The following is a 17,918-nucleotide window of genomic DNA, read 5'->3' as shown; positions in this document are numbered from 1 at the left end:
GGCGCACGCCTTTAATCCCAGCACTCGGGAGGCAGAGGCAGGCGGATCTCTGTGAGTTCCAGGATAGGCAGGGTTGTTACACAGAGAAACCCCGTCGTCATGGGGGAAAAAAAGAGTCCACAATTGATTGTAACATGAATTCCTAAGTCGTCTTAATAACAAACCCATTGGGGTGAAAGCTGACGAAGAAGCAGAGCGGCCACAACCACCCCCACCTGTCTCACCACCCCGTACATCATGCGGTGTAATAATAAGTAAAATAAAGACATGTTTGGTCTGACTCCTTTGGGAAAGTCATATTTGTATTTTGTTTTCCCTTTTCCGACTGATTGCCCAGCGTGGGTGCTTTCGTAGATGGATTGTCATTGCCCAGCAGAGGTTTTGGAAATTAAATTCAGTGGGGGGGGGCGGCAGGCGGGGAACTTTCCTCTTGCTTTCTTTAGAAGTGTTGTTACCTTCTATTTATTTGTCTTCATCTCCAAGTCAGTTTGTGTCTTGGTGGTAGAGGAAAAGATAAGAATGTTTACACATAAGACTAAAACCCTTTAGTCAAATCATTATATAAATGACTTTAAATAATGTCAGTCTAATACACTTTAGCCAGATAAACATGGCCATGTAAGTGAATTCACAGACATCCGAGCCATCTTCTGTGACTTTTGTCTCCTTTACAGCTCTGCTTAGTTAACATCTCCAGTTCACAGCACAGTTTTATGAAATAACCAACCATCTTATTTTTAAAATACTAAGTAAGGCCTTTTTTTTTTTTCCATTTTAGAAAACTGATACAAAGGAAAATTCAGGAAGTTTGGAGGCCATAAATGAGCCTGTTCCCCAGCCTATGCCTTTTCCGCCCAGCATTATCAGGTCAGGATCCCCGAAATTGGATCCTTCTGAGGTCTACCTGAAGTCTAAGACTTTATATGAAGATAAACGTAAGTAATTGGGAATATATTAGGGGAGCATGTAACAAGATCAATTTGAATTATTTTAAAATTGGAACTCTACCATCCTTTACAAGCATATTTCGAAACTATTCCTTCATTCCCATTTTAATGTGATTCTGAACTTTTTTCCACATACATTTAATATTCATTCCTTTTTTTCCAAAACCATGAATTAAGTACAAGCTGTCCACGACAAACTGCAATACAGAAAAAAATAGGTACCTGCACCCAGAAAGCCTGTTAAATCTAAATGGAGCCGACGAATACATGATCAAGTCAGTACATACAGTGCAAGTCCAGTGGTACAGTGGACGTGGGCTGGGGATCAGAATGAGTGCATGTAGCCCAGCAGGGACAGCGACAGAAGATAAACTGGATAAATTGGGATGCAGAGTAGGAAACAGTTAACTCCTCATCTGCATGAGTCGTAGGAGATATCAGGTCGGGCTTCCTCCAGGAAGCAGACCTAAGCCCTCAAGGGTGAGGAGGGGTTATTAGAAGACAAATGAGGGGCACTTGTCTGTGGGCTCCCTTGGCCGTGTTCTGCAGGAAGTGAGCCAGAGGGAGAGAGCCCCAGACTGTGGACGGCAGATGAGGAAGCTGGAACTGGTGTATAACAGAGAACCACAGAATAGGTTTAGCTGCAGGGAAAACAGTGCTGGGTTTATGTGTTAGGAAGGTCTTTCTGGCTAGAGGATGGAGGCTAATCAGAGTGGTGTGAAGTAAGAGGAGGAAACCACAGTGGACTTGCTCAAGGAGCCAGCCGAGAAGAGAAGAGAAAGCATACAAGTAAAAAGGATCTCTGGGTGGTGGTGGCAGTGCACACCTTTAACCCCAGCACTCAGGAGGCAGAGGCAGGCAAGATCTCTGTGAGTTTGAGGCCAGCCTGGGCTACAGAGTGAGTTTCAAGACATCCAGGGTTACACAGAGAAACCCTGTCTCAGAAAACAACAAAAATCCTTTTACACTAATTTAGTTACTGATGATAAATCTTTTCTGAAGTAAAATTTCAGGTTTATTTACATTTGATTTTTGAAAACTTACTTGTTTTTAAGGAGTAGAACTGTGCCTGCATTGTGAAAGGAATACAGAAATAGAAATAGTATATGTAACTGAGTTCATGCTTATGTAACTAGTTGTACATTTTTATCTTGATATCTGTTGGCCATATTCAGAAAGGTGATAATCAGACCAGGTATAAGCATAGCAAAGTAATAATTTAAATTCATACAGCCATGTGTGGTACCCCTTTCTTCAGGGGGCTGTTCGTAATCTAATACATTCTTTTATATATATATATATATATATATATATATATATATATATATATATATATATGTTTTATTTTACAATACCATTCAGTTCTACATATCAGCCATGGGTTCCCCTATTCTCCCCCTCCCACCTCCTCCCCTTACCCCCAGCCTACCCCCCATTCCTACCTCCTCCAGGACAAGTCCTCCCCGAGGACGGCGATCAACCTGGTAGACTCAGTCCAGGGAGGTCCAGTCCCTTCCTCCCAGACTGAGCCAAGTGTCCCTGCATAAGCTCCAGGTTTCAAACAGCCAACTCATGCAATGAGCACAGGACTTGGTCCCACTGCCTAGTTGCCTCCCAAACTGATCAAGCCAATCAACTGTCTCACCTATTCAGAGGGCCTGATCCAGCTGGGGGCCCCTCAGCCTTTGGTTCATAGTTCATGTGTTTCCATTCATTTGGCTATTTTTTTTCAATAATTGAGTAAAACTGAAATTTATTATAAGCCACAGTCGTCCTAGGGACCTCCATGTTATATATATATATATATATATATATATATATATATATATATATATATATATATATATATAGCCTCTATGGCTCTATGGGTTGTGGTCTGATTGTTCTTTATTTTATATCTAGAATCCACCTATGACTGAGTACATACCATGACTGTCTTTCTGGGTTTGGGTTACCTCACTCAGGATGATTTTTTCTAGTTCCATCCATTTGCCTGCAAATTTCATGCTTTCATTGTTTTTCTCTGCTGAGTAGTACTCCATTGTGTATATGTACCACATTTTTTTCATCCATTCTTCCGTTGATGGGCATCTAGGTTGTTTCCAGGTTCTGGCTATTACAAATAGAGCTGCTATGAACATAGCTGAGCATGTATCTTTATGGTATGAATCAGCATTCCTTGTGTAGATGCCCAAGAGTGGGATGGCTGGGTCTTGAGGTAGTTCGATTCCTAATTTTCTGAGAAACCGCCATACTGATTTCCACAGTGGTTGTACAAGTTTACATTCCCACCAGCAGTGGAGGAGTGTTCCCTTAATCTAATACATTCTTAACATTGGTAGAGTCGCTGCGGTGTCATTGGGCCCCAATAAAACAAGTGAGTTTGACTCATGATTTTTCTTTTCTTTTTGAAATTTAGTTTAGTATTACTCTGTGTGTATATGTGTGTGATGTGTGTATGAGTACATACATGTCACAGACACATGGAGGTGTGGAGGTCAGAGGACAACTTTGGTTCAATTCCACTTCTTCTCCATGCTTCACAGCAAGTGACCTACTAAGCCGTCCTGCCAGCCCAACTCATCCATCTAATTCCAGTGTTCTGTTTGTGGGTTTGGTGTTGTGCTGTTGTTGCTGTAAGCAATTGGACCTAGGACCTTGCTCCTCACGCCTGCTGAGCTCATGTCCCCACTTAGTCACCCACCTCCACCTCTAACGTCCCCGACTCTGGTGGGAAGTATTTAACCCAGGAGATGGCGTCCAAAGAAGCCAGGAAATCACCCTGCACCAGATTTCACTTGCCTTCTATGTAGTTTCCTGGCAGTTTCTCCTTTTTAGTAAATGCATGTTTCTTCTTAATAAAACTAGTATTTTCCCAGAGACAAACTCATAGACATGAAATGGGGTTTCCTGATTTCATACTCTCACTAATGCTGTCCCCAGTTCCTTGGGGACAAGATTGTGGGGTAAGCCTGGCATCTGGGGAGTCAAGCTTGGTTTCAATCTTAGCTCAGTCACAGGAAGACATCAGGTGAGTTACTCAGGCCTTTAATTTACCCACCTAGAAAATGGGATCACTAAGAGATATTACGTGCCTGTTACTCTTTTTTTTTTTCTTTAAAAGTACTAACATTTTGCACATTTAGGCTAAGTAAATAGTTCCTATAAAATATTTTTCTTAGAACCTTGCCCAAAAGCTAACTTATTTTTTGTACTATCAGTTTGATAAGTCTGAACTTAATGTTGTAATATTGATTGGACATTAGAAGTTAGTGTCCATGAAATACTGAGAAGATGGGAATGTGGTAAGTAACCTAATTGGTCTTGACACAGTTTTATTTAGCTTTTTTTTTTAATAACATGATATATTTAGTTATATTCTACACAAGATAGATAAATTCTTTTTTAATTTTCAATTTTTTTTTTTATTTTTTATTTTACAATACTAGTCAGTTCTACATAACAGCCACAGATTCCCTTGTTCTCCCCTTCCTGTTATTTAGCTTTTGAATTTCTTTAAACTCATACAAATTTTCACATATCAGATAGTTCTGAGATTATAGTTTTTTGAAAGCTCTATAATATTTTTCTATTAAAGATTGAGCTTTATTTTTTAATCCATTTAAAATAAATTATAGTTACATATTCTTATTTTCCTTAGCACCAAACACCAAAGATCTGGATGTTTTTCTTCGGAAACAAGAATCAGGGTTTGGCTTCAGGGTGCTGGGAGGAGATGGACCTGACCAGTCTGTAAGTGTAAACGTTGGGATGTTGATGCTCCTGGTTTGGGTTGGTTGTTGTTGTTTGGGGCTTGGGGTTTTGGATACAGTGTCACACTGTGCAGCCTGTCTGGCCTAGAACTCCCTGTAGACCAAGCTGGCCTCAGAGTCACAGAGATCAGCCTGCAGCTGCCTCCCTTTCTGGGATTAAAGGTGTGCCGGTCATACCAGCTTGCTGCCCTAGTTCATATTCTGAAGTGGAGACTTGGTAGAATATAGGTTGTAGTAGTTACTTTTGTTCTCTGAGGAAGTGCCATGGTCAAGGCCATGAGAAGGGAGAACTGATTTGGCATATGATTCCCCAAGGAGAGTCTATAATGGCAGAAAGGCATGGGCCAGGTAGCCCGAGCAGGAGGCTGAGAGATGATGTTTCCCTCTGCATTTGGGAGGCAGAGTGCACTGGAAGGAGGGCGTGGTTGTAATTCTCACAGCCCGCTCTTGGTGACTCACTTCGTTTTGTGAAGCTCCAAAGGCTTTATAACTTCCTGAAGAGCACCATCACTGAGTACCAAGTAGTCAGGAAACAGCCTGTGGGGAGCATTGCTCATCTGACCACTGCAGGGCTGTTTTTTATTTTGTTTCCTTTTCTCCTCAAGTTGGCTAGGTATTTTTCTCTAATGATTTTATTAATATGATTACTACATTTTATGTCTGTTGTGGTCTGTTAGGTTAACATGGTGTGGCTTAAGCTTGAAACCACATTAAAACATTAAAAACTGAGTATTTAGCTCTAAATATAACATCAATTAATTTACTTCTGTTCTTTGTAAAAAAAAAAAAAAGTTTATTTGGAACTAGAATTGTAATTCAGTAGTAGATATGTATGTGACTAGCAGGCATGAGGCCCTGAGTTTGATTCCTGGTACCAGAGAAAAAGCTTAATGAACTAATTATTCGCCTCTGCCTTGATTAGACAGGCTAAGGCATTTTCCGTCTCTCAGCACTCTGTATGTAATCCAGTGTCTACTCTGTTACGATGGCTGGTCTTCAGAATACTCCACAGAAAGTTGGCACGAGGCTCAATACTTGCCTGTTGTTTTGTTCTTAGCTCTGCCATTAGAGAAATATAAAATAATTAAATTTCTTTCTAGAAGAAATAGTGGCCACATTTATAAAGCATTTAAAGTTCAGAATTTTGTTTATGTGGGTTAATTAAGAAAACAAACACATGGGTTTTGGTTGAAAGATAGCAGTAATATGATCAAGAGTTTAAGAGCGCATTTACATTTGTTATGTAGGATATAAAAGTCCTGCATTGTCACTCTTAGAAATTTAGTCCTTTAAATATGAAAGAAAGCTTCTATTTCTGAGTGAAGCATAATATTCTAGCATATAAATGTTATAATTAATCACACAGCTCACAATGACAGGGGTCACTGGAGACAAAGCTTACTGCCCATTGTACATAGAGAGAATGTCAGATACATTGGTTTTGATAGCATATGTGTTTTTTTATTGCCTTCTGTTTTGTTGATAGTTACAGTGTTCACTTAGAACATTTAAGAATTTTTCTTCAACAACTGAGAACAACCATTCTCCTCTAAATGTCACATTTTAGTAGTTCTAAAACTAGCATAAAATTACAGGTTCTAACTGTTGGAGAACAAAATGAACTGGGTTTTTCTACCAAATGCAGATGACCCTCATCCTCCCTGCCCCTCTGACATTTTAGGAACCAGAGCTATTTCTTGGTTGTATACCCTGAACTTGTTCTTTTGGCCATTGTATATGTGCGAGAATCCTAAGAATAACCCTGGTAAGCTGGATGTGGTGGCTCACACCTTTAATCCCAGCATGTGGGAGGCAGAGACAGGCAGATCTTTGTGAGTTCGAGGCCAGCCTGGGCTACAGAGCGAGATCCAGGAAAAGCTACACAGAGAAACCCTGTCTCAAAAAATGAACTTAAAAAAAAAAATGACCCTAGTCACTGTGAAGAATTGTAGAACACCTCTCTCTCTCTCTCTCTCTCTCTCTCTCTCTCTCTCTCTCTCTCTCTCTCTCTCTCTCTCTCTCTCAGCATTTTGTTACATTGTAGTGATAGAGAACTTGGAGGTCCTTTTTAGTTCTTAAGCAATTTTGTATTTTCTGCCTTGTGCTCAACCCTGAGGATCTAGAATTCCATAACACAGCATGGGTATTTGAAGTACCACTTTGGAGAATATATAATTTCTAAAATACCACTTTTCTGAAATACGACTTTTCATAGATGAAGTCGTAAGCTCTGGCTGATCTTAGTGAACTGCATAGGCCAACCTTCACTTTACTATCTTATAGATATACATTGGGGCCATTATTCCCCTGGGAGCAGCTGAAAAGGATGGTCGGCTTCGAGCTGCTGATGAATTGATGTGCATTGATGGGATTCCTGTTAAAGGAAAATCACACAAGCAAGTCTTGGACTTAATGACCACCGCAGCTCGCAATGGCCATGTGTTACTAACTGTCAGAAGAAAGATCTTCTATGGAGGTGTGTACAACTCTTTCAGCACTGAAAAGTTAAAGATGCACTTGCTGTGGTTTTATAGGGTGTTCTGCAATATTTATCAGTGTATTTCCTGACCTGTTTGGGATCAGGACTCAGCAGAAAGCTTTGTGGTATAAAGGATCCAAAAATAGTTTTCCAAAATAGAAATATATTTTAGGTTGCTATATTAAGATATATTATCATATTAGTCAATTTTACCAATATATTACTGTAAATGGGAGTATCACTTTAAATGCTTTTTTAAATAAATTAATACTGCTATTTCATCAAACCAAGATAGCCCCTACCTGAATATATCAAAAGGCTTGATCATAGTGAAATCCCAAGTATTCACAGGAAGTAGAATGCTTCTCATTATAAAGTTTTGGTCTAGGACCTGGAAAGATAATTCAGTAAAGTTCTTGCCCTTACAAGCATGAAGACCTGAGTTTATTTGATCCTCACAGCCCTATAGAAAGCCAGGCCAGTTGTTATGTCTTAAAAATAACAGCCCTGTAAAAAGCAAGCAGGGCAGCAGGGATTATAATCGTATGGGGGGCAGAGACGGGAGGATCCCTGGGCCTGCTGGCCGGCCAGTCTAGCCTGGTCGGTGAGCTCCAGGCCAGTGAGAGACCCTTACGTTCAAGGTTGTCCTTCAGCCTCCACTTGTGCAAGTGTGCGCACACGCACGCACACATGCACTAAAAAAGAAAGTTTTGGTGCAATATAATTTAACATGTCTTGGTGCTTACTGTGTATCAGGTGTATCAGTTAGTTTATTTGGACCCCAGAGTCTATGATGTAATTATTTTCACGTACAGTCACCTACAGTGAGTTCACAAACAGTGAAGAATGAGTCTAGGATTAATTGCAGAGTCCAGAGTCTAAACCAAGACAATAGAATATGAACAGCTCTTGTAGTTTCTTATCAATACCTTGGTGAGTATTGAATATGATTTTTTTTTTTATTTTGAGAGCAGCTTTGCCCTGGTTGGCCTGGGACTCACTATATAGACCAGGCTAGCCTATATAGAGATCTACCCGCCTCTGCCACGATGTCCAACTGGATAGGATTTTATAAGTAAATTCCTGCCAAAAAGGACAGTTCAGTAACACAGAAATTAAGGCTCATGAAGAGATGGATTTTGATCCACTTGCTGCCTCCTATAGCTTTAGCACCTAGGAGAGTTTCTGCCTGACAAGTAGGTGTTAACTAACGTATTCCCTTGACACCAGTGTCATCTGCTCTCTTGTGGTGCTGGGGATCAAGCCCACCGCGGACCCCAGTCCAGCTGGTGGTCTGAGCCAGACCACAGTGCACAGCAAAGGACTACCTCTTGGTGATAAGAGCACACTGGAGACGCAGACAGACTTGCATGCAGTACTGCTCCACTTGGGTTGTGCTGGAGTCAGAGACGGCCTGTATTTAGTGAGAACCTGACATTGATCGCAGGGAAAGCCATGGAGTTTTATAGTAAATTGGTGTTATTAGACTCTTGGCTAAAGTGTCCAGTGGGAAAAGAACCCACCTCTGTTTTCTCAGTAATGACTGGGTGTTGGTATTTCATGTTGAGATTCTAAACCATACTCTTTTAAAAATGTGTCTGTGTGCTCACGTCTGTTGTGGGGGAGGCATGTGCACAGAGAGGACAACCTTGGTGGTCATCCCTAAAACATCTTTTGTTTTTGAAACAGGGTATTTCATTAGCCTAGAACTTTCTGTATAAACTAGGCAGGCAAGCCCCAAGGATCTACCTATCTCTGCTTCCCCAGTGTGGCCCAGGCACTTTACTAACTAGCTGTTTTCTCAGTAGCTAAAACATTCTTAATATCAATCAAATTTAGAGCTAAAGAGGCTTTATCATATCTTAAACAAATGTAGTACATTGGGATTCCTAGTGATTGATGTCTGACTAAATTAGCACACAAACTTTTCCTTTTTTTTTTTTTTTTTTTTTTTTTCAATTAAAGCTCCCGTTTCACTCTCTAGTTCTTGTATATCCTTGAATAGCAGCAAGAGGGCACAGGCTGACTGCCCTTGCTGGGGATTCTATATGACTTTCTACCCAGCAGAGCCCGCCACTCACTGGTACACCTTGTTGTATATGGGGTGTAGTGATGAACTCGGGCAATCTCATCCATCAGGAAACTTCAGCTATAAAACACCTCTATAAGATACATCCTGTGCAGATAGCAGACGGTCTGGAGAGCATTCCGGAAGCTTTCACCTCCACAGACATCTGTGAACATCAATCACTGAGCTAAATTATATTACAGTTAATTTTCACAGGAAGTGTACTGTGTCTCTTCTAACATCTACTTTTGTTAAAACTTTATAATCTTCATAGAACTAAAGCATTTCCAATAATTGGAGTTTTTTAATTTTTTTTTAACTTTTATTTATTTATTGTGGGCATGTTGATAATAAGGCCTTCACCCACTGAGCTAACTGGCTGGCCCAGCAATTCTTTTTAATTGTCTAATCTCATGGAAGTTTTGAGGAACTTTCTCAAAAGTGAAATCACATTAGGTCATCTGTATTTCATCTGTGTCATATTTTAAATATTTAGAAAGTCAAATATATCCCTGCTGCCTACACCTATACTTTGATTCCCAGGAGGAGAGGCATCATGCTACATTTCTATTCTTTATATTATTAGAAATGAAATTTTCTTTTATTAGCTCAGCACTAAAATACTTACCTAATACAAACTATTTTCCATAAATATTAAAACTGATGATGTTTATTATAGAGAAACAGCCTGAAGATGACAGCCCTCAAGCCTTCATACAGAACGGATCCCCCCGTCTGAACCGGGCAGAGCTCCCAGCCAGGCCTGCCCAGGAGGCCTATGATGTTGTCTTACAGAGAAAGGAGAATGAAGGCTTTGGTTTTGTCATCCTCACCTCTAAAAGCAAGCCACCTCCGGGAGGTAAGGGCTGCTGTGTCCCGTAGTCCCTCCTGAATGTCTTAGAGATAGAGCTTTTTAAGATAGTGAATCCTTGGGTGTGTGTGTGTGTGTGTGTGTGTGTGTGTGTGTGTGTGTGTGTGAGAGAGAGAGAGAGAGAGAGAGAGAGAGAGAGAGAGAGAGAGAGAGAGAATCCTTAATTTCAAAATTAGGTAATCTAAACCATTAGGTAATCTAAACCAAACCTAGCCTTTGGATTTCTCGGGCATCTCAAATACTATAAAATAAGTCTTGGTTTTCACTAAGATTATACTAAGGAAACACGGAAATGTCAGGGACCTAATTTCATGACTTTAGAGAAAGATACAACTTGAATTTTTTAAAATAATAATTTTTAAGTTTGGAGGGCACAGGTTTTCCAAATTAGAAATGGTAAAAGTAGAAATGAATTAAATTCTGGGAACAGTTGAGAAGGAGTGAAACTGAGAAATAGAAAATCTTGACCCAATTATGCCTTAGTTACTGTATGTTGCCTAATAACAATTGTATGCTAACTATGAAGCATTCTTGTTGAATGAAAAGAGGCATTCCTGCCTTCAATATCTGTTTCATTGAAAGGTAAGATTTTGTTACAACTTTTAAAAATTAGTATTCTGAGCCAGTGTTAACAGAATTCTTGCATCAGATATGGATGCATGTTTATATAAAGGAAGGAGGTAACCTAATAAGCACAAGATTGTTACGATTCAGCACATTAAATGTTTGCCTTGTCTTTATGTTTCTAAGAAATAAGAATCCTAGGCCAGGCAGTTTAGTGGTGAATGTCTTCAATCCCAGCCTCAAGAGGCAGAGGTAGGTGGGTCTCTGTAAGTTAGAGACCAGCCTGGTCTAAAGAGTAGTTCCAGGACAGGTAGGGCTGTTACACAGAGGAACCCTGTCTTGAAAAATACAAATAAATAAATAAGAATCCTAGCTATGATTATGAAATCCTATTGAATATCAGATGAGAACCAGCACACTGATATTTCTGTGTTATGGTTATCTAATAATTATTTTTTCTAAGTCAGAACAATAAAAATCCTTGACCACATAAGAATATTCTATCCTTTGTTAGTAGATTTGATTATATCTTGGGTAGGAGATCCACTAAATAGTGACTAAGACCTTAGTTTAAAAAAAAAAAGTTAAAAAGGAAACTAATTTGCAGAGATCTTGCTACAACTAATACATGCATGTAAAGGGAGAAACTGCTGTGATGTGGGTGAGTTAGTACAGTAGTGTCAGATCACTGCTCACTGTTACTCATTCCATTCTCCAAAAGCAGTTGCTATGGTAACACTTGGAACTAGAACTGTCACTGATGCTGTGAAGATGATTATGTGGCCTGTGTCAGAAATATGAAAGAAGAGATGGTTTTGATGTTGTATTATTACTATTAAAGATAGTCATATTGGTCATTATATCTAATCCCAGACACTCAGGTTAATTAAAAATAGTAACAGATTTTTATACTATGTGATAATAGTAAAAGATTTTTATACTATGTGATAAGCACTGACCACTTTTATATTAAAGATGCTGTCTTCCTATCACTGCAAAAAATAATGAGAATCTAGTGTTCAATGTAAAATAAAGCAATAATACAGATGAATTCAGAAAGAAGTTGCATTACTTATGTGTTTAAACATTTTCATATTTGTTTATATTTATTTTGCTTTTATATTCATTTAAACACTTTGTGTGTATAGATATTTGACCTCTGAATAAGGTGATAAGTAGATTGTCTGTTGGTGGTGACACATGCCTTTAATCCCGGCACTCAAGGCAGGCAGATCTCTAAGATAAGGGTCAGCTTTATCTACAGAGCAAGTTCCAGGACAGCCAGAGCTACACAGAGAAAACCCTGTCTAGGGGGAGGGGAGGGGGAAGGTGTGTAGATCCCAGAACCATGGTAGCTGCTGAGGCTTATTGTGGTTACTACTGCTATTGTTATTATCATCTTACCTAAAACGTTGGGTTTTTGAGACAGTATCTTATAATATTGTCTAGGCTATTCCTGAACTTTTGGGCTTAAATGGTCCTCCTGGCTCAGCGTCAGAGTCACTGGGTACCCAGCAACCTTCTCTATTAGAGACCTTTAAAGTTTTTAATCAATACTTAATAATAAGATATGAAAACCTAACTCAAATGTAAGATTGAGGCAAAACTAACATGTGGCAGGACATGAGTGTTTGCAGCTCATTAGTTATCAGTGTGAACATGAATTAGGCCCAGGTGGTTGGTATGTTTTTTATAAATACTCAAGGTTTTTAGTCAAGATACAAAATCAGAATTGGTAATTTCCCTTAACTGCTAGATAATAATCTCACAAGTGCTGGGCCCTGGAGCCCTCCTCCTAGAACCCACTTGTCTCCTTCAGAGAGAAGAATCCTGGGCTAAGTGTAAATAAAGAGCTTCCACTCACAGAGACAGAGCAGTTAACGCAGTAACAGAGGTGCTTTGTGAGTGTGTTCTGTGGGAAGGCGACAGCCTAGCTGTACTAATAATAGTTCCTTTTATGGACCTGCCTCAGAACCCTGTTCGAGATAGATGACTTTTTTCTTGTAGGTCAATGTGTCTTCTGTGACACATGTCTCAAAAAGGAGTTCCAGTAACATCTCTGGTGTCAGGTTTGAAATTGTAAGGTTCCCGACTGTTGAGTTGACTTCGTCTGAGATCAGGAGGTCCCGGCCGGCGCCTCCCAGTGAGCCTCAGTGCGGCCGAGCCTAGGCTTGGAGAGGCCTGTTGTAGCTGCAGGAAGCTCATCTGTCCTCTGCTAGTCCCTCAGAGGCGTCACTGTCACTGTTGCCATGTGCCTTTCCGTTCTGGTTGTTGCAAAGGTTTTATTTGAGAAAAGGGTATTTCCAGTTGCTGTCTTCTCTTTTACTGGATATAAATGTGTAAGAGTACTAACCTGACCTAAGCAGCTGGACGTGCTAGACTGTGAGATGGATTGAGGCCCGAGATGAGTGTAGATAGACATTGAAAAGGCGCCTTTATGGCAGATGTCCACAGACATACCAACGAAAAGGAGGCAAGACTAGGAGCTGTGTGCACTCTGAAGAAACAACGGGACAAACTTCCCAGCCCACTCCAGATGTTCAGGTGTGACCGTTCAGGTGGCCTGTTGCTTCTGGTTGCTTTGGTGGCTCTGCTCTACGTGCCCAGACGTAAGGATCTGGCCACTTGCGCCTGCCGTCACCCAGAGCAGCTGTGGGACGTTGCACACGGCCATGCTGCAGTGCCTGGCTGTTGCTCTGCCCACACTGTGAGAACGGGAACCACTGGGATTTCAGAGGTTAGTTCTGTCTGATGCTTTCCCAAGTCTGAACAAACCTTCCAGTGTGCCACAGAGCTGAGTGATTTCTTCCCAGGGGATTTAGTATGAACACTATGTATGAGTAAGACTAAAACACGAAGTAGAACTAAGGTGCTGATTTAGGAGGTCACAACAGGGCCACTGCATGATTTGCCACATGTCTCTGATGTCCCACCTGTTACACTGTTAGTGGACTAGCTCAGAATGCCTGGTGGAGAACACGGCCCACGCTACACTGACCATTTTCTAATTATTCTCTTTGTAAGGAAAATGGACTCCTAAGTGCTTGATTTCATTCAGTGCTGAAAGGCACTTGTGTCCAACATTAATTGTCCCCATTTAAAAATAAAATCTAATATTGTATAATTCTAGCAGAGTCAAGGACATAAATCATGACCAAGAATAACTTTCCCAGTCGAAATGAAAGTCTGTTGGATATCTACAGGACACTCGCAGCTATGATTCAGAAATACTAGTAAGGAGTGTTTTACTCAAGAAATTAAGCCTACTTCAGGGTGCCATCTAAAAATACTATCACTGTTCATATCAGTCAGTAGTCATGAAGAGCTCAAGGGCCTGGGAACTATTGACCTAGGCTAGGAAACTCTCAGGGAATGTCACTAATGACACACTGGATGATACCACCTTTGACAAGATGCCCTGAATGCCTGGGATCTTGTCTTAAGCTGTGACAATAACATATTGCACCTCCCCCCACCCCCGTCAGTCTGGAAGGCCCTTATACACTAAGCCAGAGCTGCACTGCATATCTGTCTGTGTGGTAGTCACAGCTTTGTACAATGAGGAGAGCCAAACAGTCTTCATGTAAGTATTCAGCCCTCTAGTCTCATGTAACATTTGAATTTGACAAAGATATCAAGAAACAAATTTGTTTTTATGCCAGTGTGTCTATGTGTTGGGAGGATGCATATATATGTATATATGTGTGGAGGCTAGAGGACAACGTGAGGTGTCATCCTCAGGAACACAGTTCACTTCCTTTCAGACAGGCTCTCTTATTGACCTGGAGATCACCAATAAGACTAGGTCGGCTAGGCAGCTAGCCCCAGTCATCTTAGTGCATCCTGATCACTGAGATTATAATCATGTACCCCTTTCTCATTTTAAAAAAGCATGTATTTGTGGGTTGTTTTTTTTTTAATGTATGAGTGTTCTGTCTGCATGTATGCTTGCATGCCTAAAGAGGGCATCAGATCTCATTATAGATGATTGTGAGCCACCATGTGGGTGCTGGGAATTGAACTTGGGTCCTTTGAAAGAGCAGCCAGTGCTCTTAACTTCCAAGCCATCTCTCTACCTCCCACCGCCACCCCCCCCATACCCATTTTTATATAGAATCTCGGAATTGAACTGAGATCCTCATGCTTGCAAGGCGAGTGTTCTACTAACAGAGCTTTCTCCTTCTGCTCCTTTTCCTTCACTGCTCCGCTCTGCTGAGGCCAGCTGGTGCTCGCTCAGTCTCTCTGTCTTGTCTCTCTGTCTCTGTCTGTGTGTGTGTGTGTGTCTTTCTGTCTCCCCCCGCCCCCCAGACCAGACTCTGTCCTAGTAAAGCTTTTTAGGTCAATAAAGTCAAGTGGCTTAAAAACAAAAAAACTGGAACGAAGTTTCTAGTAAATGGAAATCACAGCATGCTTATATCCATGGCTACAACCACATTACAAATTCTCTCTGTGTGTGGTTAGTAGGGGGATTTGGACAGATAACTGTACTTAGATAATGAAATGATGATGATGTCGAGTCTGTCACTAGCAGGTATCTTAAATAACTGGATAACTTGGGGTTCTTTCCACAGTTATTCCTCATAAAATTGGCCGAGTCATAGAGGGAAGTCCAGCTGATCGTTGTGGAAAACTGAAGGTCGGAGATCACATCTCTGCAGTGAATGGACAGTCCATTGTTGACCTATCTCATGATAATATTGTCCAGCTGATCAAAGATGCTGGAGTCACCGTCACACTGACCGTCGTTGCTGAAGAAGGTGAGGGCGCAGTCACCCTGCCTTCCCCAAGCTGCTGTCTTAGTGTGTCATGATGGGGGGGGGGGCAGAGCAGCAGGGAAGCAGGTGTGGCCGGGAGCAGTACACCTGTGCGCGCATTGCAGCAAGGAGGTGGTGAGAGTGGACATGCTGTGGGGTTCGGAACCCCCAGAAGGCCACGCCTCCTCCAGCAGGCCTGTGCCTTCCACTGCCTGGGGACCAGCCACTCACACATGAGCCTGTGGGGCCTCCTCATTCAAACCAGCACACAGTACGAGCGCAGGGTGTGGGAGAACTGTTGGTATGCCTGTTTCCTTTCATGTCTTAAAAGACAGTTCGTTATAAAGTTGTTAGCTGCTCAAGGAAAGTAGTTTAGTTGGTGAGTGGTGGCCGTTTATTTCTGTGCTGCAGAAGTGAGCATCCAGAAGTGAAAATGGATAATACCTTTCAGACCCTGTTGTCTTAATCAGTGTCGCAAGGCTTGGCCTGAGTGAGTGGAGGGTTAGAGTTGAGAGGGATTGCTGTGGATGTGGCAGGTCCATGCCAGGTGTGCCGTCCTTGGAAGCAGAGCTTTGTTCTGGGCAGCTGCCGTAGGACCAGGACTGGTGGATCGGGTAGGAAGGGCTCCTAAGCAGGACACAGAACACACACTGGTAGCCTGGAACACTGTCTGGCCTTGCTCGGAAACTGTCTTTCAGTCTTTAGGAATTTCTAATTCGGAACCATTCAGAACCAGCCCGTCTTGTTTATGAATTACTAAGTAACCACTATGTAACACTCGTCTCACTTGTAACACTTGTCCTCATTTTATAGTGAGGATGAGGAGGAGAAAAAAGCAGACTTATAAAGGTCCATCTTTCATATAAAATGTCCTCATACCTTGAGAATGTGGCCCAGTGGTGGGATTAGGAATGCTTGCCTAATATACACAATACCCTGGGTTGGAACCCCAGTACTGCCAAGAAGAGAGATAGAGCAATTAGGATTCCCCATACTCTTGTTAATTTATGTTCTAGTTTTCCTCTGTGATCCTAAGGTAAGTTTCCAGGTGTTTCGTAATCCATCTTCACCCTCCCAGCATCTTGCTGTGCCATCAAGTCTGGTCTCCATCTCCTGCTCTCCAGTGACCCTCCCGCCTCAGCCTCCCAGAACTAGAACTTAGGTATACTGCCACTCCCAGTGCATTTCTCAACTTTGCCTTTCTTTTTGTTGCTATGGACTGCTCTCATGTTTTTACCTTTAAGGTATTATATAAATCTTCTTTCTGTCCAAGGTACTGTGGTGGGTATTTATTTATGAGCATTCTCTCCTTCACATTTACTTTGTGACTCCAGTTATAAAGCAGAAGTCAGTGCCACCAGAATGGTATTGCAGAATTGTGTGTGCACTTGTGGTTCACAGCTGCCATGCAGCGGCCCTAAGTGGGAGGAGGAGCTGACCTCGGGTACAAGGCTGGCGGACTACAGGGAAACCAGTCGGTTTTCCAGGTGTCTCAGGCTGGCGCCTTTAGAAAATACAGCAGGAGTCCGTCCAATCATAAATAGTCATCAAGTGGTAAGATCTTTCTGACTGCTTACATGACCATACTTTGGGCGTTCTTGGGATAGTTTGGTAGGAGAACAACCATTTCTTTCTCTTAATATATTGTTTTTTCAAAGTTATCACTGATAATTTTCTGCCATGTCTTACCTCCCCAACTCCACGAATTCTCTGACTGTATGTATGAGTCCTCAGCTGAAAAGCTCTCCAGCAGAAAAGCCTCTAGTTCCTGTCTTCTCATGCCTTATATACCTTTCTCCACTCAGCCATATTACTTCCTTCTCAGTGCTGGGATTAAAGGCCTGTGTGCCTCCCAAGTACTGGGAGCAAAGGCATGAGATCTCAAGTGCTAGGATTAAAGGCCTGTGTGCCTCCCAAGTACTGGGAGCAAAGGCATGAGATCTCAAGTGCTGGGATTAAAGGCCTGTGTGCCTCCCAAGTACTGGGATTAAAGGTGTATGCCACTACTCCCTGGCTCTCTTTCTCTCCTAGACTACGTCAATCAATCTTATGTAGTCCAGGATGGCTTTGAACTCACAGAGATCCAGACGGACCTCTTTCTCCCAATTGCTAGGATTAAAGGTGTGTGCCACCACTGCCTGGCATCTATGTTTAATCTAGTGGCTTGTTCTGTTCTCAGATCTTTAGGCAAATTTTATTAGGGTACACAATGTATCACCACAATAGGCTTGTTTGACATCATGGGATAAACATTTCATGTTGAGACACATAGAATAGCTTCTGACTCAGAATGAAACATTGAGAAGTCATATAGCATTTGTGAGTGGAAGGGCTAAAAACAAGAAAGATGATCTGTAGTAGACAATGTTACTTAACTTTGAAGACAATAAGAAGTGTCTAAATTAAAATGTGAGCAGCAGGGCTTGAGACACAGCTCTGACAGAGGATGTGCCTAGCACACA

General features: G+C 41.5%; 1 protein-coding gene across 4 annotated transcripts in view; it reads left to right on the top strand.

The window, feature by feature from the left end:
• Positions 1–17,918, top strand: part of Magi3 (membrane associated guanylate kinase, WW and PDZ domain containing 3) — a 227,867-nt gene that overhangs the window by 193,441 nt on the left and 16,508 nt on the right. For all 4 annotated transcript variants that reach the window (XR_005091822.1, XM_028859344.2, XM_028859345.2 and 1 more), the window contains exons 12-16: positions 779–935; positions 4,609–4,700; positions 7,004–7,196; positions 9,947–10,126; positions 15,274–15,459. Coding sequence is in view for 3 of the 4 variants with exons in the window: in XM_028859344.2 (XP_028715177.1) it covers positions 779–935; positions 4,609–4,700; positions 7,004–7,196; positions 9,947–10,126; positions 15,274–15,459 (808 nt within the window). In the remaining variant the exon portion in view is untranslated. The remainder of the gene's footprint in view (positions 1–778; positions 936–4,608; positions 4,701–7,003; positions 7,197–9,946; positions 10,127–15,273; positions 15,460–17,918) is intronic.

This window comes from Peromyscus leucopus, chromosome 6 (genome assembly GCF_004664715.2).
Source record: "Peromyscus leucopus breed LL Stock chromosome 6, UCI_PerLeu_2.1, whole genome shotgun sequence".
Taxonomy (NCBI): Eukaryota; Metazoa; Chordata; class Mammalia; order Rodentia; family Cricetidae; genus Peromyscus; species Peromyscus leucopus.
Note: the sequence above shows the minus strand (reverse complement) of the source record. Positions and strands in the feature narration are given on the sequence as shown.